This window comes from Grammomys surdaster, unplaced genomic scaffold (genome assembly GCF_004785775.1).
Source record: "Grammomys surdaster isolate TR1022 unplaced genomic scaffold, NIH_TR_1.0 188, whole genome shotgun sequence".
NCBI classification, from domain to species: Eukaryota; Metazoa; Chordata; class Mammalia; order Rodentia; family Muridae; genus Grammomys; species Grammomys surdaster.
In genome coordinates this window covers 14,940,185-14,966,822 of record NW_021604633.1, presented here as the reverse complement: position 1 = coordinate 14,966,822, position 26,638 = coordinate 14,940,185, and the positions used below count along the sequence as shown (strand labels likewise).

At 40.9% G+C, this 26,638-nt stretch overlaps 1 protein-coding gene across 1 annotated transcript in view; it reads right to left on the bottom strand.

Annotated features, from left to right (window-relative positions):
• Dock4 (dedicator of cytokinesis 4) overlaps window positions 1-26,638 on the bottom strand; it is a 411,722-nt gene that overhangs the window by 40,370 nt on the left and 344,714 nt on the right. The window contains exons 31-36 of the mRNA XM_028768807.1: window positions 20,468-20,616; window positions 18,661-18,746; window positions 13,907-14,002; window positions 13,070-13,130; window positions 8,890-8,983; window positions 1,696-1,844 (exon numbers count right to left, since the gene is read on the bottom strand). Coding sequence (XP_028624640.1) covers window positions 1,696-1,844; window positions 8,890-8,983; window positions 13,070-13,130; window positions 13,907-14,002; window positions 18,661-18,746; window positions 20,468-20,616 — 635 coding nt within the window. The remainder of the gene's footprint in view (window positions 1-1,695; window positions 1,845-8,889; window positions 8,984-13,069; window positions 13,131-13,906; window positions 14,003-18,660; window positions 18,747-20,467; window positions 20,617-26,638) is intronic.

Genomic DNA, 26,638 nt, shown 5'->3' with positions numbered 1-26,638 from the left:
CTCTGTGTCTATATGTATCTTGTACCTTTTCTTGGCCTCTTTTTCTTCTGTTTATCTGTTTTGCCCTATTTTCATATGTTTTTTTTTAGCATACAAATTATATTATCATACCTTAGAAGCCCCTTTGTTTTCTAATGAGAGACAGAAAGGGGTGGATCTGGATGGTCGGGGATGAGGGGAGGAACAAAAAGGAGTAGGGGGAAGGAAAACCACAATCAGGTTGTGAATGTCTACCTACACACACACACACACACACACACACAAAATTTTCAATAAAAAAAAGAAAGAAAGAGCTGCACAGGTAGGAACAAAGGCGTCATGCTATTATTAGTGTAAAGTCTTGTCACTGTAGTTAGATGAAAAACAAAGTAGGACAGAGATAAGCCATTTACTTGCACCAAAATGCTAGGTATACATTTATTAGTTCTATAGAAAAATGACAGCCTCTTGCTATATTTAACTCTCTGCTTAACCTTTGTGATTGAGACAACATACATAAAGCCCCCCAAAGGTTTAAATAAAATAAACACTGGTGCTCAGATTCCTAGTGATTTAAAAGGGAGAGTCACACTCCTTGAGGAAGGACAGGAAGGAAAGTGGGGTGACACACTAAGTTGCAGTAAGTGGGTGAGGTGACTTCAGCGTCCTGAGCATTTTAGCCATACTAAGGGCTATGACTTCTTTAACACAGGCAGTTTCCTTCATTTTACCTTAAAATACAAAGGCAGAATGAGAAAGAATGCATTTCTACTTGGGGAGCAGGTGAAGGCAGACAGTAGTTTTTCAGAGACCAATGGCAGAGTGCTATGGTCTGAATGTTGTGATTCTCCAAAATTCATATTTCCAAATCCTAACTCCTCAGGTGTTCAGACACAGGGCCTCTGGCAGATGGTTAGGTCATAAAAGATTCAGTGTCCTTTAAAAATAGGTTTCCCAGAGTCAACTACTCTTCCATCAGGGCAATACATAGAGAAGACACCATCTATGAGTAAGTAGACCTTTACCACACTGAATCCTTTGAGGTCTTGACTTAGCCTTCTCAGCCTCCAAAACAGTGACAAATAAGTAAGTACATTTCAGTTGTTTATAATCCATCCAGTGTGTGTGTGTGTATGCATGAGCATGCACATACGTATTGCAACATGTGTGGGAGTTGGAGGACAGCTTACAGGAGTCTGTTTTCTACCGTGAGAGTCACGGGCATCAGCCTCAGGTCATCAGGCTTATCAGCAGGTGCATTACCAACTGAGCTCCCAGTTTATTGGTATGTGGTATAATAGTTAGCATGGACTAAAACAATGTCTATTCCTCTGTTTAAGGACATCTGGGTTCCTTCCAGCTTCTGGCTATTATAAATAAGGCTGCTATGAACATAGTGGAGCATATGTCCTTGTTATATGTTGGAGCATCTTCTGGGTATATGCCTAGGAGTGGTATAGCTGGGTCCTCAGGTAATGCTATGTCCAATTTTCTGAGGAACTGCCAGACTGTACCCCAAGATCGGTTAAAGGTGATAAAGAACTTGTACCTCGTAAAACAACAGATTCCCCAGACCCATGACAGACCTACTTAATCAAAGTATCTAGGGGCTACCTTTAGACACCTGAACAAGCTCTGGGAGCTTCTAATACACTACAGTGTGGAGACCCAGCTGGAGAAGAAAAGTGAAGCGCAGGGGTTGCCGCTGGGACTTACTTTGCCTCGGTCAAAGTTCTGGATGATGGTGAGGTGCAGGTGCTCTTTGCGCTGCCACTCAGTCTGCATGGGGTAGGTCAGGAACTCCCTGAGGGGCCGATCCGACCACTCTAGCAGTTCGTCATATAACAGGAGGGTGTAGGCAGCCTCTGCAAGGCAAGGAAAGGGACAGGAAGTCGGTCAGGACCTTAAACCATTTCCTTGTAATTAAGATTAGTTTCCCCTATTAATACCCCACAAGGCCATCCTCTGCTATTTATGTGGCTGGAGCCATGGGTCCCTCCATGTGTACTCTTTGGTTGGTGGTTTAGTCTTTCGGAGCTCTGGGGTTTCTGGTTAGTTGATATTGTTGCTCTTCCTATGGGGTTGCAAACCCCTTCAGTTTCTTCAGAGCAGTGAGGTGGGAGTCGGTGGGTGAGAAGGAGAGCATCCTCATAGGAGCTGGGGGAGGGAAAATGGAAGGGGGGTTCCAGAGGGGAAACCAGGAAAGGGGATAACATTTGAAATGTAAATACATAAAATATCCAATAAAAAATAAAAAAGATTAGTTCCCCAAACTCAATATTTATTTCTGAACTTAATAATAAAGCAATACACACACACACACAAACACATACACATATATACATATATATATATATGTATGTACATATATATGGATATATATATGTATATGTATATGTATATATATATATATACATATACATATACATATATATATCAGGAATACAAGGAACAAGTTAATTAATGGTGACTTCTCAGTGACAGAATCATTAGGGATCTGGATTAAATCTTTGTGTTTCTATTATTTTCTGTATCTCTCTTCTGTTTGCTCGTGGCATAATTAACCTGTTCAAGAAAGTCATGCTATAGCCAGTTCAAAGTTGTAGGGCAGACATGCCATTGTTTATAGGGATAATCCATAAGTATGTCTCTTGGATACTAGGAGACTTTCAAAATCAATCAATCAATCAATCAATAAAGCTAACTAACTAACTAACTAACTATGCTGGCCAGTTTTACTTGAGAGTCTACTTGACTCTAGCTACACTTATTTTGGAAGAGGAAACCCCAACTTTGAAAACACTCCCACCAGACTGGCCTGTGGGTAAGTCTTTGTGGTCATTTTCTTGATTGACAATTTAATACCAGAGGCTCCAATTCACTATGGGCAGTACTACCCCGGGTGGTGGTTAGGACGGTATAAGTAAGAAGACTGAGCAAGCCACAGGAACGAGCCAGTAAGCCACACCCCTCCAATCACTTCTGCTTCAGTTTTCCCCTACTTCAGTTTCTGCCTCAGCTTCCGTGGATGATGGACTGTGACATTACAGATAATGTTTTTTCCTCATCAACTTCCTTTTGGTCATTATTATAGCAAGAGAAACCCTTAGCACCTAATGATTTTCTAATTAAGGAACATGGGTTTTTCTTTTTTCCTTTGAATGATAAAGGGCTGTGAATGTGAATCTGGAACACAGGAGGGTGATTCAAAATGTAGCCAAGATTTAGAAAGGGATCCAGCCGCTGGTGCTTTTAAGAAGCATTGGTAGCTTCTTACACAGCTTCCAGCCTTCAGAGTTGAAGCCCTTGAGCTCCAGCCTCAGCTTCTGAGGAACAGAGTGAGATGTACTGTGGTCCAGAGAGAGCCACGCATGGGAGCAGTCTCAGTGTACTTGCCTGGGTACCTGATGGCCACCTTCTTGTGGGGATTAAATGTGAGATGGACAGAGAGTTTTCAAAAGGGTAAAAATGAGTGGAAATGGAGGCAGTTGAAATCACAGAGGCTGCCATGGGAGTCCGCGGTGAACATGCAAGAATCACAGTGAGCACATTTTAGGGACTGTGCTGTACTCGGAAGAAGTGTCTAGCCAACTGTGTTCCCATCTTAGACCATGTGGGTCTATCCCAACTGCTCCTAGGGTCTGTTCCTTCAAGCCTGAATAACTCCTATGTCCTACTTCCTACTTCCGGGGTCACTTCCCTTGTTTCTCCTATCCCTTGTTCCCCTCCCAGCACTGCAGCGCTTGAAAGTCCCTTGGAAAATAACTGAGCTAGTCTCTCAGAATTAAGAGAACAGAGGCCTGCCCTGTGCTCACAGACATTCATGGAAGGACACAAAAGGCCCTGACAGTCAGATTAATAGAAAGATAGGAGGAGGAAAGGGGAATTGGTGTTTAATAGGAAAACACTTCAGTTGGGGAAGCTGAGAAAAGTTCTAGGGTCAATGGTGATGGCATAAACTGCACACTTAACAATGGTTATGGTTGAAAAGGGCATGTGACATATATTCCATACATATATATGTAAGGTTTCTAACCTCTCTGTGACTTTCATAGACATGCTCGTCCTTAGGAGGGCAGGTATAGGTGAGTGGCACCTGGGAAAGTCTGATAAAGGAGAGATGCTGACAGGTGGCCAGAGGAAGCTGAGAAATGACTGCTGTGCCACAGAGAGGTGGCAGGACAAATCCCAGTTGCTTTAGCATCTGACTGGGAAGATGACGACACACAGCTGAGGGATGTGTGCATGCTGAGGGCACTGTGGACTGTGCGGATGAAGGAAAAGCATGCACATCTTGAGGAGTTACACCCACACGATACCCTATGCAGCTGGTTTTCAATAACTCCAAAGTTACAATTGCTTCAACCTCCTGTTCCATGCTAACCTTTCCATTCTTTGGGAGCTGATATGGACAGAAGAGGGATAGAGTCCAAGGGACAAAGAGTTTAAAATTCTAAACAAAGTACCACCGCATGGCTGACTAGAGGCCACTCCATTATTTCAACAAGCATACAGAGAGGAAAGCAATGTACAAAGAGGAACAGAACAGAAAAATGGAGATGAATTGGGAACACAAGGCAACTGCACAGAAGGCTGCAGGGAGGTTTAATCATTTCAACAGAAAGGAAGGTTCTCCCAGCAATCTCACTGTCTTCAAGGACATATACAAAAAACGAGGACAGGAGAGAGCAAAAATTGTGAGGGCCAGTGAGATGACTCAGAGGTAAAGATGCTTAATGTGCAGGCCTGGTGACCTGGGTTTGATTCCTGCAAGCACGGAAAGGTGGGAGAGAGAACTGACTCCTAGAATTTCCCTGTGACCTCCTCACCCCCGTGGCATGCAGGCGCAATAAATAAACACATTAAGCAAGACGAGAGATGGGAGAAGCACACGTTAATTATGAGCTGGGGAACACGGAACTTTGAGCAAATAAAGAAAAAGCGCCCATCTCTGATATCTCAGAGGAATATCTGGACTTTCTTGAAAAACCAATGTACATCTGTGCAGATATGGAATAACTTGTCAGCTTATTTTCTCAATTATTATTTTATCAGTTTTAAAAGTAAAACAGTCTACTCTACTGCATTGTTTCCTCATGATTCAGGCATTATCAGCTCTGAAGGAAAATCTTCATACCAGGTGTTAAAATTTAATTGATGAGTACATTCATTAGGGATGTATTTATTTAAGTCTCATATTCCTAGGCTCTCTTCTAGGAGCTGAGAAGACTAAGAATGAGAAAAAAGAACTCATCCTTAACTGGGAATTACCTGTTTCTCTACACACATGCATACAACCATATGTGTATGTATGAGTGTGTATGTATGCATATATGTTTATTATATAATAATGCATATGATATAAAATATAACTAATAAAAACAACATGATAAGTGCTTTAAAATAGAGAATGTGGGGTTGGAAAGATGGCTGACTTGGTGGTTAAGACTGCTTGATGCTCTTCCAAAGTACTCTACCCTAGGTTCCAGCACAGACATAAGGCAGTTCACAATTGCCTCTGACTCCAGCTTCAGAGAATCCAATACCCTCTTCTGACCTCCTCAAACACACCTCCCTCCCTCCCTCTCTCTCTCCCTCTCAAGCACGTGCACACACACACACACACACACACACACACACACACACTTTTTTAAAAGCAAGAGAATGGGGAAAAGAAAGAGAAAGATCAGTTCAGCCATGGATAAAGGCTGGTAGGTGTAGAGTTGGTAAGGGAGCTTGAAGGAAAATAATTCCAGGACAGGAACTACCTCAAGGAGAAAGAATCCATAGACTTCAGGACTTAAGCTGAGGGAGGTTAAAGACTCTAGATAGCATGCAGGTCTCCAGACTATAAACAAATGCTACAGAGATAGTGGAACCAGATAGAGGCCTTAGAGGCATGCTAAAATTCTAGAAATGTTACTGAAAGGATTTCTTTACTCACACTGTGTGTGGAGGCCACGGATAAAGAGTTCCCTGAAAGAACAGTGGGGCAAAGCTCTCAATTTGTCATTCTCAAACTTACGGAAAGGATTCTGGTTAAGATGGGGTAAACACCTTTCACTCTACTTTCTCAAGTAAGTCAGTCAGAAACCACTTCAACAGAATATGTGAGGTGCTTAGAGGATCTTGAAAAGTAATTAGGAACAAACAGAGCAACTAGGAAAACCCATCGCTAAAGATGATCACAATGTGTTCAGTTGTTTAATTTTTATTTTCTTTTTATGTCTTCTGTCTTAGAATTTCTGCAAATAGGATCAGACAATCATAGCTCCCAGAAGACATTTTCTCTTACAGAGTTGGGAAGGGCTTCCAATGACACAGAGCTCTTACACTCTCTGGCTTTCTCCTCATCTTCCAACCTCAGCTTCACAACCAGAATACTAAGAACAGGGAGTACCTGGGACATGGGAAGAGTGGGGAATCAAAGAGAAAAAGGAGCTCAAGAAAGAGCTGTTTGTACTTGAGGTTTGGGCTGATCTCGGAGGTGCATGTTTGTAGTGTAGCCCATCACTGACATAAGTAACACACTATAGTACAGACCATAACCAAAGACTGGAGACCTATGTTGGGTGGTACACATGCACAGAAATGGAATGTATTGTAGAGGACTTAAAAAATCAGACACTAGAATCACAACCTCTAGATGGTGGCGCAGGACCTGAGGTTTAAATGTAACTGGACTGATTGCCAAAATTAAAAATAACAATTTTGACAGAATGCTGAATCTCATAACATAATGTTCAAAAGGTCCAGGATGGAATCTAAAATTACTTGGCATTCAAGAAACCACAGAACTAAATAACTATCCAAGGGAAAAAGCAATTAACAGATGCCAACCCCAAGATGACTCACATTTTGGAATCTTAGACTATGAAACAGCTATTGAAACCATGCTCCATGTAGTGAATGTGAACACCCTTGAACAACTGAAATGATGAATTCATTGTATAGAAACTGAAGCTATTAGAAGAAAACAACAACATGACATTTTTAGAATGGAATAGTAACAAAATAAAGATTTCATTGGAAAGACCCAATTCAATTCAGCTGAGTGAAGATGACAGAAAGCATCAGGGGGGTTGACAGAAAGCAAAGTTAACTGTCCTAAACCATGAACAGAAGTGAAGTTGGGGGAAACAACAGAGTCCCAGGACTCAGGGGACAATGAATTACCAGAGGCCAAATATCCATCCCATGGTAGTCCTTAAAGAAAGGATTGGTATGTAAAATATATTTTGAGAAGATAATGCTGAAAACCTTTTCAGATTTGATGAAGGGAATAGATTTCTAGATTCAAAGAGTTTGGCAAAACCAAACACATTAAGCTTTAGGAAAACTACGCCTATGTATGTCATCATCAAACCACTGAAGACCAAATACAAACTCTCAAAAGCAGTCAGAAAACATCCTACAATCAGTCATGAAAAGATTATATACTTCTCACCACAAACAGGGAGTCCAGGAGATAATGACAATACTTTTGAAGTATAAAAGTGAAAGAACCATTCCCTTAGAATTTCAACTGCAGCAAACACATCCTTCAGGGATGAGGGTATGGTAGGTTGGGTTCAGGAAAGTCCATAAAAGCTCATAAAAAGTCATAAAAGTGTTAAATCTTGGTCCTGAACTTGAGAGACAGCTCAGCAGTTAAGAGTACTTGTCCTTCCGGTAGACCTGACCCCCATTCCCAGCCCTCAAGTCAGGTGGATCACAACCACTTGTAATTCTAGTTTCAAGGGACCTAACACCCTCTTCTTTCTTTGGAGGGTTCCTGTACATGTGTGGCATTCATTCACACATATACATATGCATAAAAAAATCTTAGAAGCAGCAGCTTGGTCTTTACATCAGTGTTATGGAGAGATGGCTGGAAACTGTAAGAAGTGGGATTTGGTGGGAAGGTTTAGGTCATCTGTGTCATGCAGGAAGTGACTGTGAGGCTCTTTTCTTTTTTCTCTCGAGTTATAGCCATGCTATGAGTAGCTGTGCTTTGCCATGCACTCTCCTAGCCAGTATAAGCTACTTGGCTACAAGTCCAGAAGCAGCAGGGCCAACTAACAATGGACCAAACCCTTCAGATCCTTGAACCAAAACAAATCTCTCTTCTTCATAAGTTGATTATCATAGATACTATGTTTCAATAACAGAAAGCTGACTGTTAAAAAGGGCAATAAATCCTTACATGGAGAAAAAAATAAGAGAACCTCACTATCCAATCTCTTAAGCAGTAAAATTCCTCAGGACCAATAAAAATGTAGGGAAACCAAGAACTTCACAAATGGAGAGTCAACAAAGTGGCCAGTATCTTTTTTTATTTAATTTATTATTTTTTTTGTTTTTTTTTGAGGCAGGGTTTCTCTATGTATCTCTGGCTGTCTTGGAACTCACTCTGTAGACAAGGTTGGCCTTGAACTCAGAAGTCTGCCTGCCTCTGCCTCCCAAGTGCTGGGACTAAAGGCGTGCACCACCACTGACTGGCAACTGGGCAGTATCTTAGTAAATAAACATAGTACTTCGTTTACAAATTCTTTAAAATTGGTATGACCATGAAAAAAGCACAGCTGACTGGCACTACTTGAAGGAATTTCCAGTGAGGACAGATTCAACACATAAATCAGAAGTACAGTACAGAGTAGGGTGGTTAGAAAGATCCCATGTTTAAATTAAGATAGCAAACTGTAAGTGCAAGTGTTTTGTAACGAGTTAGGTATGTACTCGATAATGCCAAAGGCAATCTCAGAAAAATCATGCAAAGATAGAGTAGAAAATACAGCACTAAGAAGTATACACATAATTAAAATGCAATTTTAGAGTCTTCATCCCTAACTGTGAAAGGAAGAGGAATTACCATAGCAAATGCATCAGTAGCTAGCTCACTTTCCCCATCTGAGTTCCGAGCATTCGTACCTGTGAAATTCTGTGCCTTGAGATGCAGATCGTAGAGTTTGTGGATGTAGCGGATGTACATCTCCTCCTTGTTCAGCTCAGTCTTATAGAAGTTCTGTGAAGAAGAACACAGACCTGGGTGTTTCCTCAGCATCCAGGCATACACACACGTTCTTTTACTTTGTGAATGTTCCATGCTCCCAAAGTCAAGAAAACAGATGCATTTTTCCTCCTGAGTATCGTTTTAATAATAGAATAAGGAGACTAAAATGACAGTGACAGATTTTCAACCTGACACTACGTTAAATATCTGGCAACTAGTGGACAAGCTGGAAATTCTTGGGTTATAATCATCGATTCAAATTTCTTCTTTCATTCTCTTTTTTTTTGTTGTTTTCTTTTTCTTCTCAGACAGGGTTTTGTATGTAGCCCATACTGGCCTTGAACTCACAGCCTGATCCTTCTGCTTCAGATTTCATGAGCTGGAATTACCCCTGTCCCCAGTCGTTCTCCTGTTAGTTTCCATTATTTGTTCTTACTTTAGCTATCAACTGTGCAATCAGCCTAACTAAAATATTAAAAATATGTAACAAATCCCCTGTATATTCAGTATGCTCATTGGCAGCGAGAACATTTTCTTTAATTTCACGTATACTTTTTTTCTAAAGAAAGAACTCTCTAGGACCAGAAGGAAGGATTATGGAGTTTTCCTTGCTAGACGTGGTCGCACATGCCTTTAGTCCCAGCAGAAGGCAGGGGCAGGCAAATCTCTGAGTTTGAAGCCAGCCTGGTCTGTAAAATGAGCTTCTGGTTAGCCAGGGCTATATAGAGAGAACCTGTTTGAAAACCAACCAACCAACCAACCAACCAACCAACCAAAAAGCATTTTTTTCTCCTGTGGGTTTTGTTTTGTTTGTTTTTGTTTTTCGAGACATGGTCTTAGTATGTAGTCCTGGCTGGCCTGGAATTCATTATATCGACCAGACTGGCCTCAATCACTCAGAGATGCCCTTGCTTCTGTCTCCCCATACTGGGAGTAAAGCATGCTGTTGTGTTAAGTTGTAATGTTTCTTGTTTATGTTTAAAACATAAAACAGAGAATTTTATGTCTGCTTATTATTATGGAATGTGCTTACTGAAAATGTTAAATAACTTTTTTTTTTTTACAAATCTGAATTTTACTAAAATTCTCTAAAATATTTTATCAAGTTTTACAAAAAATCCAATGTTTCTACCTGGATATATAAGTTACAGGTCCATTAAGAAATGCATGCTACAGACACATGGGCTGCTGACCTATTGTTGTTGGGTCTGATGCTACTTAGGACATGAAGGACACTGGCTAGTGTTGCGGGGTGGGGGAAAGCTATAAACTTGAAAAAGTGACAGTTTTCTCAAACAAAAAATTCCAGGAATCCTATAGCTGATGAGCCTGTCAGGAACCTAATGATCAGTTCTCGGAGGCACTGTCTGCCCATTATCTGACCAGCATGCATTCTTGAACCCAAGGAGTCTTTATACTGTGTGGGCACTGACATTGACTTGAATGCAGTATTTCTTCCAATTTATAACATCGGCTCTCTCCATGCCTTTCATTTCCTGTAGATCCTGGCAGTCTTTAAAAAGCCAAGTAAACAATGCTACTCAAACCTCCCTCATTATCATCAAAATCATTTTAATTAGCAAGAATTGTACCATAAACACAATCTAACAGCCCCACAGCAGGTTTTACATTATTAAGGGATGATTTGTTCTAATGGCTTTCTGTTAAGAAGCTGCGTTCTTACAGAACAATAATAAAGGATCACTCTGTAAATGAATATTCCTCCTTAAGAAAACAACAAAACCCAACATCTCCCCAGCTGGCAGATGACAATCTCTCACATATGTCTGCTAAAAACTGTAACACAGAGAACAAAATAATAATTATAATTCCTCCTGTTAGTCATGTCAAATAGCGTGCACTGTCACCAACTGCGAGTTAAGCTCAGACTGCACACCAGCAGTCAGAGGCCTCCTGAACAACATTTGCTGCTGACCTCACAGAAAGGTAGTGACAGGAGCCATATTGCCACTAGCAAACATCCAGAAGTTTCCATCTGGAGTAGGAGCTAAAGAGATTAGCTTCAAAGTTATAGAGTTGGGTTTTTAATAAGGATCCTTGTGCTGGTTTGCAATTGGAACAGCTTTCAAAATGCTCACCAAATCTCTGCACTTTGTCACACTCCAAAGCTATTGGTGTCAGGCTCAAGTAATTACAACAAGGCCACTGATTTATGAGTATTCTTTCTTATTCCTCGTAGAAGACAAGAAGGAACACAGGGCAAAGCAGTCATTCTTTTACCAAAGGAAAAGGCCTCTTCTGTTGGCCCAGTTGAGGAGGTGAGCTCATGGGCTGCATTAATGTGTTCATCTCCAAAGAGAAGGTCCTTGGGAAAGAAGGTGAGGATGACAGGGTTCCTTAGGAAACAGGTAAACCTTTTGCTTTGAGGTTATTTCTGAGCCTTTGAGCCTGGGCTGAGGATGCAAACTGAAGCTCATAGAGCACACGGCGTACAAGCAAGGATGTGGAAAGGGCTGAGGTTCCTGACTGCGACGGAAGACAGACAAAAAACCTTGAGAAGATGGAAGGCTGGACAGAGGGAAGGACTGTGTCAGGCTGAGAAAGGACTGTTGGAGGAGAGGTCAGAGCTAGTGCAGCGGTAAGCTGATAGCCGGTGCGCTGTTGGCTCTAAGGAAGAAAATTATGTAAGTACGTTGATGTGCATAAGATGCACCCTCACAGAGCATGCTTAGGTCTCGCTATTTTTAGGGGCTGGTAATCGAGGTAGAGATGTAACAACTCATTAAAAACAAGAAGGAAGACGTGGGTGTGGGAAGGAAAGATAGGGTCATGAGCTCAGAAGCGAACAGCAGTACAGCAAGAAATTAGGGCAACAGAAAAATAGTTTAGTCAAAGTTTAGAGATTTGAAAAGGGACAGAGGGGAGTGAGCAAAAGAAAAACAACAACAGTAAACCCATTGGGCTGAATACAGGCCAAGTACAGCTGCAAAGGTTTCAGGGCATAGGGCAAGAATGCCAATGACAGTACACGTGTTTACAACAGACAAGGAAGTTTCATAAGTTCTCAGAAATACAAAAAAAAAAAAAAAAAAAAAGAAACTGGGACATTCATGGGCTCAGAACTGGAAGAGGTCATTCTTCAATTCCAATGATATGAAGGAAAGTCAGCAAAAGCATTCATTCACCAAATAGCAAAATACAAAAATTAATGTTCAGTGTGGGATTATTCTTTTGTGATGAAATTCCCCTCTATTTAATAAAAAGAGGGGTGGTGATACTTTTTATAAATTTTGATTGGTCCAGAGTAATTGTGGTTTACACTGCTGTCCTCTCTCTCTCTCTCTCTCTCTCTCTCTATCTCTCTATCTCTCTATCTCTATCTCTATCTCTGTCTGTATGTCTGTCTGTATGTCTGTCTGTATGTCTGTCTCTATCTCTGTCTCTATCTCTATCTCTACCTGTATGTCTATCTGTATGTCTGTCTCTATGTCTCTATGTCTCTATGTCTCTATGTCTCTATGTCTGTCTGTCTGTCTGTCTGTCTGTCTGTCTCTATGTCTACCATCTCTATCTCCATCTCTATCTCCATCTCTATACCATCTCTTCAATGCAATTCTTTGCAATAGTGCTATTATTATTTCAATCTGCAGAGGACAGTGAGTGATACTTACGCATATTAAGCAGAACATTTTCATAAATTAAAAAAAGAGTTTGGTAATTGTTATTAAAATATATAATAATTGTGAGGAAGAGACAGAAGATATGCAGACAGAAGATAAAGGGAACTCAATTCAGGTACTGTGCTTTTCCTAAACCAGCATCTAGACTGAGTTGAGTAAGAAATTCAACAGGGGAAGACAGCAGCCCTTAGTCCCTCTGTGATGTCCACTCACTGAGGTCTGCTCACTGCTACCAGCCCAGCACACAGCAGGAGCATTTTGCAATGTTCTGAGCTGAAGATTTTCTGGGCTTCACTCAACCTAAGGCTCACGCTCTTTCTTTTAAAAACATTTTTACATTTTTGTAAGAAACATCCTGGAAAAGGGCACATGGGAGATTAAAAACAAACAAAAGTTAGTACTTCAATGAATAGCAGCAGAGGTTAAAAGGAAGGGAGAAGTGGAGTCAGGTACTAACCAGAAGGCTAACTGTGCAGCCAATCTTCTTGCCATCCACTTCCCCTATTTTCATGCAGTCCCTATAAACAGAAAGCAAGAGTCACATTGGGAACTTCCTCTCGTGGGGAAAACATAGTTGTTCTTTGGTGTCTGGTGTGGGGGTGGGTGAGGTGTCCACAGAGATCAGAGATGATTGTGTGGGTTCCAGGAAAGGGTCTGGACTGAAGATCTCTGATGGGACTGGAAGCAGAGACTAACACCCAGCTGCATATAGTAGGAACTTGCACTGGAGAGGGACTCAGGGAGCAGGGAAGAGAGGGTCCTTATCTCTCCTTCATCAGAGGTGTAAAACTGCCAGGACAATGAACCAAGAAGAGTCTTGTTCTTAAAATAAAAGAAAACCACTATGCATAGAATTGGGACAGCCTGCTCTAAAGGCAAAGTAAATGAAAATAAAAATAAATTGTATTCCTTAAAAAGTGCAGCACACTGGTATAATCCCCTTCCCCTAGATCTTCATTCTAAAGTGTTTGTACCACTGGCAAATTTTGAGTGGCTGAGTCTAAACACCCAAAGATTTTTCTTTTCTTTTCCTCCTTTCTGTTTTTGAGGACTGTCAAGGACTCTGAGAACTCTTTCAACTCAAGACTTTGAAAGAATTTTCAAAAACAGAACTAAACAAACAAGGAAACAAACACCAAAGCCAGATGCAAAACTCTGAACAAGCCGGTTTGAAGTCCAGGTGCTGATTAGCAATTCTTTGAATGATTAACTCAAGTGGAATGCTAATTACAGTTCAGTTATTTGGGCTTTTAACTAGAATGGAACCTATCTGGAATTATAGGATGCAGCTTACCTGTAGTCTAACAACCTCTCCATCAGCCGAGTGACAGTGGCAATTAATGAAACGCCACTTTCTCTCCATGTTTCCCGCTCAATTTTCTTTAGTAGACTGGAAAAGAAAGAACCCAGGGCATTTTCAACATTTATTTTTATCAGTCACCATGACAACCATTTTACTTTCATCAGTACCTTAAATGCCTTAGCAACCACTGCAACATCTCACAAGTAGGACAATTTGCAAACAATGTCTTACCTAGGGTAGGGACCAAATAGTGGAATTCTAATCCAGGAAGCATTGACAAAGCAAATCGATTTTCAGATTATCCAAGTCATAAAATACAAACTCATGCACATAATCATGCTTTCAAACATAACACAAGCACCTTACAGCTCAAAGACATTTTCCCCCTAGCTCTCCTGTTAGGCTGACGGAGACTGGTGCCTTGCCACATTAAATAACAGCATGGAAGTGAAACGCAGGAGTCCCTCCAAGTTTACTTCCAAGTAAAGAGGTTGCTTTAGTCCCATAAACATGTTTTCCTACCTCTCGGTGGAACGCATCTTCACCCAAGCAATTTTGCTGCAATGCCACTGCTTACAGGAAAATCCTTGTACAGACGGGATGACGTTTGCGCTCGCTCTCTCCCTTCACTTAACATTTGCCCACTCAATACATATTGTACTATCTGTGCACTCGCTCAACGCTTTCATTCACTCTGTCATTAGTCACAGACGGTTCTCTAAGCAGTTGTTACAGCAGATTGATGACGAGCGCCCAGGCCACATCTCTCCTCCCACATTTCTCCTAATCCTAAACACCTTGGAGCAGAGGCACTATGTCAACAGAAAACATTAATAGTCATCGTGATGAGAACCCGACCGGCTTTCATTCCCTAGCAAATTAACACTGTACTTGGGAAAGGCTTCTCAGCTGAACTTCCCCCAAAGATAGAGGAGCATAAGTGTGGTGGCTTACTTCCTTAGCCCTCTTACTTCAAAACCTTTTGTCTTTCGCATCTTGATTAACAAGGCAGGGGGAGGAGGAAATGGCGTGTGTGTATCTTATAAACACAATGTAAACATGTCAACTCTGTACTTAGTTGAAAAAGAAACAGTATCAGGAAAACTACCTTGGTTACGGTTTATTTTGTCTGTGGCTATACATTTTTTCCTCCCCCAATTTATTTTCCATTTCCACCTCTTTTTCTTGCTCTTGCCATACCAGTACCCAGTGTTCTGTCTGTTCTCCATGTCTGTTGTCTGTCACATCATATGCTTTCCTGACTGATTTTAAGCGCTTATCTAGATTGTACGTGGATTGGTCAGAGAGAGATGACTTATGGGAAGTGTGGGGCTTGCCCTGACAGATCCTCTAGGGCCAGTCTCTTAGTTTGTTTAAATCTGTTTTCACTTAAAAAACCCTTAACAGCACCTGCTTGGAGTATAAGTGGCAAACTGGTACTGAACCAACTTCGTACATCCTGCTAAATCATGTAGGATGCTAGAGAGATCTCTCCAAGTGACAGCCCACACCCCACATACTCAGAGCTTAAAACCAAGTAACTCAAGTAATAATTCTAAAGATAGACAGAGGCTTCGTTCATGACTTTCATTAACTTGGAGCTTCCTGATGTAGTCGGAAATCTGAGCTACATCATCCTCTCAGAAGAGGGACGGCTGTGCACACTCTGCTCGCTTCAGTGACTCAAGACCAAATGTTAGGACCAAGTCCAGAAACATTTGCATATTACTTCATTTGGGGATCCTCCCACTTTACAATTCACCTGATGCAACCTGAAGAGACTATCGGCATAGGGAAACAGCCTTTCTAGATATCTTGGGCGAGACTGGATGCTTTCTCCTTGTCTGTACCCACATTCTAGTGCTGTTGTAGAGTATTCAGAGACCTTATTTCCTAAAGTCAGAGACAGTTTCTCACAACCTTTAGTGGATTTTCCAATGGTATTCTTCCATCTGATGGACAGCAGGACAGACTACAGTCTCAATTACCATGAAGGAAATGGGGCTGGACAGTGTTGGTTTAATTTTCAGTCTGTCTTTCTGTTATCATACCAGGCTAATGCTGAGAACCCTGTTCTAACCTATATACTCTCCTTGAACAACCCAAACAGCAGATTGGGATACTTGAGGCATGGTGTTATAGAACTAGTTTCCCAAATCCAAGCAGGGATGAAACGTGCAACCCTTGGTTAAGGGCTTTGGAATAATTTGGAGTTGTGGAGAATCTGTCACAGTGGAGGGAGAACTGAGATGGATGGCACTTCCTTTGCAAAGCTAGTTGGGTACCTCAGGGCACTCTGCTGCCTCTTCCCAGCGTTAGAACCTCTGTGGCATCCTGGCTCAGCCCAAGCCTTCCTGGAAAGTTGGCACAAAAGCCAGATCATAAGTTAGGAGGAACCAGTAATGCAGCGGATAGCTCTGATGCCCGATTCTGGGTATGTCACAGAGTGGTCTATCAGCTACAGTTTCAGTGTTTTCAAAAATAGGGAATACCACTGACTTACAAAGCAGAGATAACGTGCACAAATGAAGATGCTATTGGAGTTAGTGAAAGTGAGAGGTATTCTTGGCAAGCACGCTACACAGAAACTAAAAGTCTCAGTCTAAGGGCTGATTTGCCAAGCACAACACTCAGAAGCAGTGAGTGCCTTCCAGGCTTCCATCTTCTCAACTAATTTATGAAGTTTTCGGCATGAATTTCAGAGTAACCGAAAACCTATTCCACAACAGTATGCCTTCCTAATTCATGATGTGTGCAGCAACTCACCATCATTCCACTAATTCACTGTGATTATTAGCACCCCCCCCCGAATAGAAGGACTTTATTGTTTCCTTGAAATCCACTTACATTTTCACTTTCTTTTCTGAGACCAGGTAGTAATGCTACTTGATCGTCACTTTAAATTTGCTTTATTCTCAATATGCTAACTATAAAAGTATTAAAGAAAAGTATTATAGCCTTTTAAAATTTTTATTTTTATTATGATCTAATTATATTCTAGTAATATGTTAAAAGTCAAAAAAAGAATAAAAATTTCCATGGAATGAAACAGGTCCCTTAAAGTATAAAATAATTATAGAGGCTTAGTATCTTAATTATTACTTTGATTCTAATGATGTCAAAGTACATCTTATAGTTCACAGTCATATTTATATAAAAGCGATCCAAATTGCAAATTATTGGCCCCTTACTAAAGTAGATAAGAGGCATTAAAGAAACAGAGCATGCATTTATTAATCTTATGAATCATTATAAATAATTAATCACAAATCTCAAGGGGTTCATTCCACTGAACGCTTTGGTATTTTGGCTCTTTGTTCTAACCGAGGACTAGGAACAGAAATGAAAGCAGTTTTCAAGACAATTTATTATGTTGGATGAGGTTTTAATCTAAATTCTCAGTAAACTCCAGCTGTCATGAAAGACAGACACTTTGCACACAAGAATGAACAAGGGCTTGTGAATAATTAGCAAAGGTTTTGGCTAAATTACTGTATCAAAAGTAAATGGAACTCAGGGTTCACCATGTAATTTATCACTCACCCCTACCACATGAAATCTCTGCAGCCTTTCTTTTTCCTTTCTATATAGTTTTCCTGAAAGCTTCAAGAATGATTTTGAATCAGGCAAGCCGAAAACCTACCCAACCTATCAGTCAAACCTTTCAGTTTTTAGTTAGCATTCTTAAAACCTACACATCCACATTTCCACAGTTGTTAACTAATGCACCTACAATGACCCTGAATCTTTCACTTGGTTATCAGTACCACTTAGGTGGTGGTTGTGCATTAATAAAAACACAGGCATATTTTCTAAGAAAATATTAATGTATTAGTTTTGAGAAATGTATTAGTTTTGTACTCTTGAAAGAAATTAGAACATTTTCCAAAGCTTAGTGTGCTAATTTTCTTGGTTAAAAATAAAAATATGTCATAAAAATACTAGGTTCAAAAATAACTAAGATCTGTAAGATCATAAAGAAAACACATGCTAGGTGAGAAGCCCCAAAGCACCGAGACATTATCATGCTTTGCCTCTGGCTGTTCTGACAGTTAGCTAATACTTGATACAAGCAATCCATCCTGCAGCTGTGATGGCATTGGACCAGTCGGGACAATCTAAAAATCTCTTCCTAGAACTCCATTCTTTTTCCGCTATTCTCCTTGCAAATCCCAAACAGCAAACTTACTAGAAATGACTTGCTTTGATGTAATTCTCATAAGAAGCACTTGGGGAGCACTTAATAGTCCTGAGCAAAAAACCCCCCCAAAAACAATAACAACAAAAAAATGGACAGCGTTAAAGCGGGAGTATCAGGCACAAACTAAGTTAATTTTCTAACAGCAAATCAGCCAGAGTCATACTTTGGAAAACACTATACAAACGTTCTAATCACACACTTTTCTTCCTCTCCCACTCATAACTCTCTTTAAAATCATTATCTTATAACAATGGCCTTATTTTTCCCTTGAAATTACCAAGCGTGAAAAGAGTGAGCTTTGTTATGTAACATGGGCAACCTGTCCTAATCGGAGATTAAAATAAGGAGACATATCTAATCATCACCATAATAACATCCACTTGCTAGAGTTAGGCAATTATCCTTTATTTCACACTCCACAAAGACAAAGCTCTCCTGTGAGACCCAAGCTGTCTATGCAGCTCTCGTCTACCGTGGTGCAGAACAGCTCAGGACTGACACCAGATGTCCTGAAGAGAATCAACTGGAGAGAAACATTACTCACATACTGTTGAAGAGCTCACGGTATGTCTCATCACCTTTGCCCTCTGACATCAGGCTATCCAGTTTGTCAATTAGCTTGGCCTCCACCTGAAACACACCCAAACATTACTCTCCTTCCTCCCACTTCACAGTCAAGGTTTTTAGGCAAATTGCTATGTATTTCTTTATGTGGGGGGGGGGGTGGGGGGTGGGGAGGGAATGCTGTGGTATACTTTGTCAAAGTGACATTGTCAGCCATGGTTAATAGCAAGCCTCCCTTTGGAATTCTAGGGGACTAATTTAGATGCAGTCAACATGACTTCATACTCCTGGCTGGCTAGCTTTTTCTGCTGCCAAGGACAGCGTCTATCTATCTGGGATCCCAACATAAATGCTAGCAGCCCAATTTAAATATTTCGGTTCTTTTTTTAGGGACTATAAAAACTGGCAAGTCCCATTTCTTTTTCCTTTACATCACTATATCTGAGAACATCAGCAAACTAGCATGCCCAAATACATTAATTTAAATCTTAAATGTGCTTTATATCTGTTTTCTTTTCTAAAACAGTTCGAGGTTGCACTAAATCTTTGCTGAAGTTGAGAATTCAGCCTAGCCATGTACAGATGGTAGGCCCACAGAAATATTCTAAGTCAGCAGTAAGCAGCAGGAGAGTGAAAGGACATATTTCCTGGAAACTGTAGTCAAAACATTTATATTTTCAAGGATGTAAATTCTTTATAACTGAAATATCAGGAAGGAAAAAAATTCCCTTTATCGAAACGAGGCAAGATAAAATGACAACCTTTAGCCAGCGTTAATGCAATTTGGGCTTGAGATGAATATTCAACTTTGTCAAAGGACTGAGCCCAGTTATTTCTTTAAAGCAAATGTCAATCAAGAGATAAAGATAAGAGGGAAGGAAAGTGGGTGCCCCTACCAAGCACAGTTTGCTCATGGCTTTTCACTCAGCCATTAGCTTTCTTAAAAATTAATGCATATACGGATCCAAGTGAAATGCCCACACTTTTGGCAATAGGAAAGGTCTATGCATGCAATCAAATTGCTTATACAGATGACAAGTACTTTTCTGAGGTCTGAAGAAGGCCTCATGTGGAGAAGTGTGAAGGAGGGCCACATCCTGTGGGTAAGGAGGTTTGTGAAGTCACTACGTGAGCACATGTTTTTCCTACTTCCCCCAACAGACTTGGACCAGGAAAAGTGGCTGATTCTTTACAGATCTGATTTTGCAATAAGGAAGTCTGTCTTCCTCAAACTGGAGCACCACTATTAGAACCTAAGTCAGCAAGAAACGATAGATTCATCCCCTTGGAATTTCCTTTGTGAGATTTTCCACTGCTTTCTCCTTCAAATTAATTTTCATTGCTCCAAGCTAAGAGCAATAAAACATACTGTGAATCAAATGCTCAGAGCTAAGTCATTCACCAAATACAATGTGCAGACCACTGAGAACTCAATGGCTTAAAGAGTCATTAACCTTCCAATTCCTCTGAGCTGGGTCCAGCTGGGAGCAAACAACCCTCTGTAAATTCTTAAATACAGATCTGGAATGTCAAAGAATTTTTTTTTTTTTTTTTTTTTTTTTTTTTTTTTTTTGGTGAAAGGAATAAAATGGGCTTCCAGGGTTTTCCCGGAGGCTCAGGGCAACAAGAAGCCAGACCGATGTGACCAAGGCTATGTGCTACAGGGAGAACAGGTTCACCTGGTTCTGAGTCCATTGAACCAGTGTTCATTTCTCCACCTAGAGATGAATGAGGAAACTGTGGAGACGTGACACTGGCTGTCAGTCCCGATGAGCAATACTGCCTACCTGTTTAAAGTTGCCACTCCTCCTTTGCTCCCAGTCCATCATATCATGAAAAATAGGAATCATGACATTTCGGAGATCTGGCTGGGGTATCAAGGTCACTTCCAGAAAGGGCCCAATCAGGGCAGGGATGAAATGAAGTTTGTGTTCTCCTAAATTAAGCAAAATATTCCAGTTTCAGCATATTAAGTCTTAATAAGATTTCAAAAAGATATTATACAATTTAGTTAAAACTAGTATCATAAAATATTCAACTACAGCCATCTCCCCAGATAAGAACCCATAGCATACAATTAAAATGGCAGAAACAGAAATATTATATTACTGTACATTCTTGTAAAAAAAATAAAATGCAGTTAATATAAAAGAGGCTGGAGACAGTTTGGTAGTTCATGTCACCCAGAAGCCAGATGGTGGCTCATAACCTCCTGTGCCAGCAGTCCCAAAGGATCTAATGCCTTCTTCTGGCCTTTGTGGACCTCAGGTGCATATAAGGTACATACAAATACAAGTACACAACACCACTACTCACAAAATATATGGAAAAAAAATACTAACCTAGAAGATATCCCTAAGGTAATCACAGCTGTTATCTCTGGGTAGTAAACTGCAAATTATTTTTATGTAAGAAAAACTGCCTTCTGTTTGTATTCTGTTTAAAGAAAAAAATACATAACACACACCCTAAACAAAAGTCTAAATGCAACCCTCTCAAAGCCTTTAACTGTTTTCTGAAAGGATTAAAACATACCAATATTGAACTCCAACTGGTCTGTAAGTAAATGCTAAGAAGGTATGGTAGCCAGGATTCGAAACAAAGGAGGGCAGGCAGCAGCAGGGACACAGGTGACTTTAAATATGGGGACCTGGAGTTTATTAGTCTATGCCAAATCTCACAGGGAAGTTTCTATCTTGATAGTAAGACAAAGCTGAAAAGAAGCCAGATATCCTTCCACAGAGGAATGGATACAGAAAATGTGGTACATTTACACAATGGAGTATTACTCAGCTATTAAAAACAATGAATTCATGAAATTCTTAGGCAAATAAATAGAACTAGAAAATATCCTGAGTTACGTAACCCAATCACAAAAGAACACACAGGGTATGCACTCACTGGTAAGTGGATATTAGCCCAAAAGCTCGCAATACCCAAGATACAACTCACAGACCACATGAAGCTCATGAAGAAGGAAGACCAAAGTGTGGGTGCTTTGGTCCTTCTTAGAAGGAGTAACAAAATACTCAATGGAGCAAATATGGAGACAAAGTGTGGGACAGAAACTGAAGGAAGGGCTGTCTGGAGAGTGTGCCACCTGGGTATCCATCCGATGTGCAATCACCAAAGGTAAACACTGATGTGGATGTCAGGAAGTGCATACTGATAGGAGCCCGATATAGCTGTCTCCTTAGTGGCTTGCCAGTCTGATATATTCAGAGGCAGATGCTCAGAGCTAACCATTGAACTGATCATGGGGTTCCCACTGGAGGAGTTAGAAGACTGAAGGAGCTGAAAAGGTTTGTGACCCCATGGGGGGAGCAACAACACCAACCAACCAGAGCTCCCAGGGTCTAAACCACCAGCCTGGGAGCACATAGGGAGGGACCCATGGCTCCAGCTGTATATGTAGGGGAGGGTGATCTTGTTGGGTATAGGTGGGAGAGGAAGTCCTTGGTTCTGTGAAGGCTGGATGCCTCAGTGTGGGAGAATTCGAGGGTGGGGAGGTGGGAGTGGGTGGGTGGTTGGGGGCACATCCTCATAGAAGCAGGATGAGGGGACATGGGATAGGAAGTTTCTAGCGGGGGGGGGGGTATGGGGAAAGGGAATAACATCTGAAATATAAATAAATAAAATATCCATTAAAAAAGAAATTAATAAATGGAAAAAGTACCAAAAAAAAAGAAAAAAAGAAAAGAAAAGAAAAGAAAAGGAAAGGAAAGAAAAGAAAAGAAAAAAAAAAGAAAACTACATGGCCTGAATGATACATTCTTTCTCAATATAGGCTAAAAGCCTATAATGACAAAGGACCAATCTGGAAGCCCTAGGACAAGCTGGGAGGTTGGGCTGAGGGTAGCTGACTTCATGGAAGACAGCAATTTCCTCTTTAGGTACAATCATGCAAATGTTTTCTGATTTGTTCTATTGCAGGGTTCTTATTCCTCCATATGCTCAGACCCTGAGCACTTCCATCATGATGAAGTGCTCCCTGTTCCAGTAGCATGGAAGGAATACTACTTCTTGTAGCTGAACATTTTAGTCTATGTTAATGCAAGCTTTACTGTTTCCCATGCTACTCCCATGAGTGAACAGCAGTGTTCAATATCTCCCCTTTGTACCCTGTGATCCACAGAGTCCATGACACCCTTTAGGTCTCTCCTTTCCTGGGTAAGACATTATCCCAGTAGAAACAAGAGCTGTGAGTTTTCAACTCTTTACATGATTATTAAAAAAAATGGAGAGTTGAAATGAGTACCTGTTTCCAGAATATGTTTTGTCAGGTGACGAGTTATGAATTTTGTTCAGAGCCTGGAAATTTGGGTAGTCTTTTAGTAGAGATTTTATATTTGTTTCACTAATTCAGTCATTACTCTATTTTATTCAGGGGCTCAATACATAGGCATGCCTTGTATGATATGAACAATCTATAACTTGTAAACATAAAACACAACCAACACTGAGGCCACTGCAGAGAGATGTACATTAAGAACGAAGAACCACTGAGGATGGTCTAGCTTGTTTGGCAGGGAAATTGAGGAAAGCAGTTTGGACAGGTTATTTCACTTGACTGGGGCATAAGCAAAAGCTGTCCCAATAGATGAACAGATGAATAGATGAATAGATGCTGTTACCCCTGGAAACAGCATGGGCAGGATGTCACATGTGAAAATGTAGTAGTGGTCAGGAGGAAATTACCAGTGGTGGCCTGGGCTATGTACCATGTTGGATACACAGGCAGTGGGACTCTTCAGCTGGGTGTGGGAGTCCTTATTACCAACTGGTTTTATAGAAACATAACTTTGGGGGACAAGGGAAAGATGTGCTATATTGGGAAAACTGGTGATAGTTCATAATAGACTTTGGCCCCAAAACATCAGCCATGGTAATAGGCACAGGAAGCCAGACTCGAGGAACATTCTAGATGTAAAGTATTAGTGAGAGTAAATCCTGCTACTAAATGATGAAGTTGAAGGAGGAACAGGGACTAGTTTAGATGGAGGAGGCTAATGACTTCTGCTTGAAGCTCTTTTGAGAGATTCTCATGTGCAAAACACCCTACCTACTTCCAAAAGTCAGATTAGGGCTCAGGAACCTTGCAGAATTATCAATGATAAATAGGGCTCTGCATCATCAAGTGCATGAAATAGCTTTGGGAAAAAACCAAAGCCACACAGCCACACAGCCACACAGCCACACACACACACGAAAGCATGCACGTGTACACACACACACCAGATCTTGAATACAAAAGTGTAAGGCAAGAGAAGGTACCAGCGAAAGATATGGTGGGTATGTGGACTAATAGAGAAGAGAAAGCTTTTGCAATTAGGAAGGAACCAGCGTAGCAAACTTGGTGAGTCACCAGTACTGTCAGCCATCACTTGCAAGCACTTGTTCTATAGCAGGTGGGCTTGGACTGCTTTCTATGCATAATTCTATTAATTTGCCATGACAACTCCAGGCAGTGGGAACTGCCACCTCCATATGCAGAGAGGAAAGAAAAGTCGTGGGGTTTAAACAACTTGCTTAACTAACCAGTTAACTTAACTAGTATGTAATCATGTAGTCAGATTTTAGGGTGGCTAGCATCTGGACCCATCAAGCAGCCTGGCTCTAGTTTGACATATCAGTCCTAAGAATGGCACCAACGCAAGCCTTTGGGTTTGCCAGAAGAGTAATAAGAAGGCAAGCCCAGTCATGAATCAAAGAGTAGAAAGAAAAAGCTGAGGAACTAAGTATTGCCAATCTATCCTCTTAAAGTCAAAGTTGCAAAAAGGTGAGACAAAAACAGATGCAAGACTCTCTAACCACTTTAAAGCATCCTATCTTTTGGAATAAGCTCTTTGTCATCTCACAACTTCCTACTCTGGCCTCAGGAACAAGCAAGAATAGTCTTACTCTTGTCCAAATGCCAGCTTCATCTCTGGGACCAACATAAGCCAGAAAGGACTTTTCTAGAAGGGTCTGTAAGGAACAAATATGTTTTAAGTCTTCAGAAACCATTTTTTTCTATTGAATAGAGACAGTCCCTCTGAGACTAAGGTTAGCACTCAGAGCAAAGTACAGCTAGGAAATAGCAAGCCTGGATATTCTCTAAAAACTCACGCATGAAGCCAGGAGGCTCCCAGCTATACAAGATAGCATGCATTTCTCTCCCCCTGCCCCCCAAGACAGGGTTTGGCTGTGTAGCACTGGTTGTTCTGAAACTTGTTCTGTAGACCAGGCTAGCCTCAAATTTGCAGAGATCTGCCTCCCAAGTTCTGGGATTAAAAGGCATGCACCACCACCATCCAGCTGATCATGTATTTCTTAACACAGGATTAATTTGGGAGCTCTGGGCTTTACTTTGTCAAATATAACCTGTACATATCTGATGCGCCAGCTAGAGTGTAGATGTCTGTTCCCTCAAAGACCTCATGTACATTATCTTGCCTATCCACTAGAGATCAGAATCACAGCAGGGTGAGACAAAAGGGCAGTAGCATCTTGAATTCTGTCTGGATTTCCACATACCTGAATGGGTCTCTAGACAAAGAGCATTAGTTTGAACTACTTCCTGTCTTGGAGATACCTAGAGGGTATCCCCAAGGTATCAAGAAGTTTTCTAACTAGAGTAATAATGTGTTTGAAACTCCTCCAATAGCCTCAACTATGGCTAGATGTCCTTAAGCTTTCATGTGTCTGGAATGTCCTATAGATCAGAGATCTTCATGATCTCTATTATTAACATAGAATCCTGGGGCATTTATCAGGTCCTTTCTTTGGAAACAGGAGTCCCACATGGAGCTCATAAGCTCAGAACCAGCTCATCATAACTGGGAGTTGTATTGACATTGCCTTGCCTAGTTTCATTGTGAATTAAAGTGCTTAAGCAGGGGCTGGAGAGATGGTGCAGTAGTTAAGAGATGCCATCTTCTGAACTTAGGCACCTGGCACACACATGGTACCCATACATAAGTGCAGGCAAAATATTCATACACAAAGTGAAACAAATAAATATAAAGCAAAAAAAAAAAAAAGATCAATGCTTTAAAAGGGGCTTTGAGAATAGAGACCCAGTCCTGGATACAATCCCTAGGCTCCATTCATAAAGAAAGTCCCTTTTTATATCAGTGAAGTCTGTCACGTGTCACTGAGTTTCATCAATGGTAACTGGTTTTTTTTAACCATCTTTACTTTATTATTATTAAATCAATAAATTGGCGTGTATGTTCACACATAACATGTGGATGTCACAGGTCAACTTTCAAGTGTCTGTTCTCATCTTTCACCTTTTAATTCCAGGTCATTGTACTCAGGCTGTCAGGCTTGGTGGCAGGTGCCTTTACCCACTGTGTCATCTCCCTAGATATCTTACCCATACTCATAATGCATATGGAGGAACTTGTAACTTCTTGTCATGTATTCCTACCTATATTTCTGACCCAGATAATCCTTTGCCTTTCCCAAAAGACTGCTTTGTTTTCCTTAACACAGCAAGAATAGCTCAGGAGAAACTTCCTCATTCATGTAAATTTGTATATTTTTCTCCAAAAATGAATCCTCTATGATGGAAATGCAGGCACTGTTATCCCCTTTCCTCCTCTCTTCTTCTGACACCCACATTTCAGGCAGGTAGCTGGCAGCTAGTTTGCTATTCCTTTTCTCAGTTATTTTTGTCAAGGCAGAAAACAGAACCTGGATGTGAGCACTCTCCCTGTCATCTGTAAAAGTCTACATTCACTGTTTATTTGAGCTGTCCTGGCAAGGGAGAAAATGGAAGAAATAAATGAAGTCGTCTCTAATATGTGCATGGCTGGGGAGGCTAGGGAGCCCTGAGGTTTCAGGTGTGATGCCCGACCAAGAGCTTGCCCCAGGACCTGGCTATAGGGTCAAGTACTCAAAGCCATCACACAAAACCCACCTTAAAGTCTGAGTAATTCTGATAAACCCTGAGCTAACTCCACACTGTATAG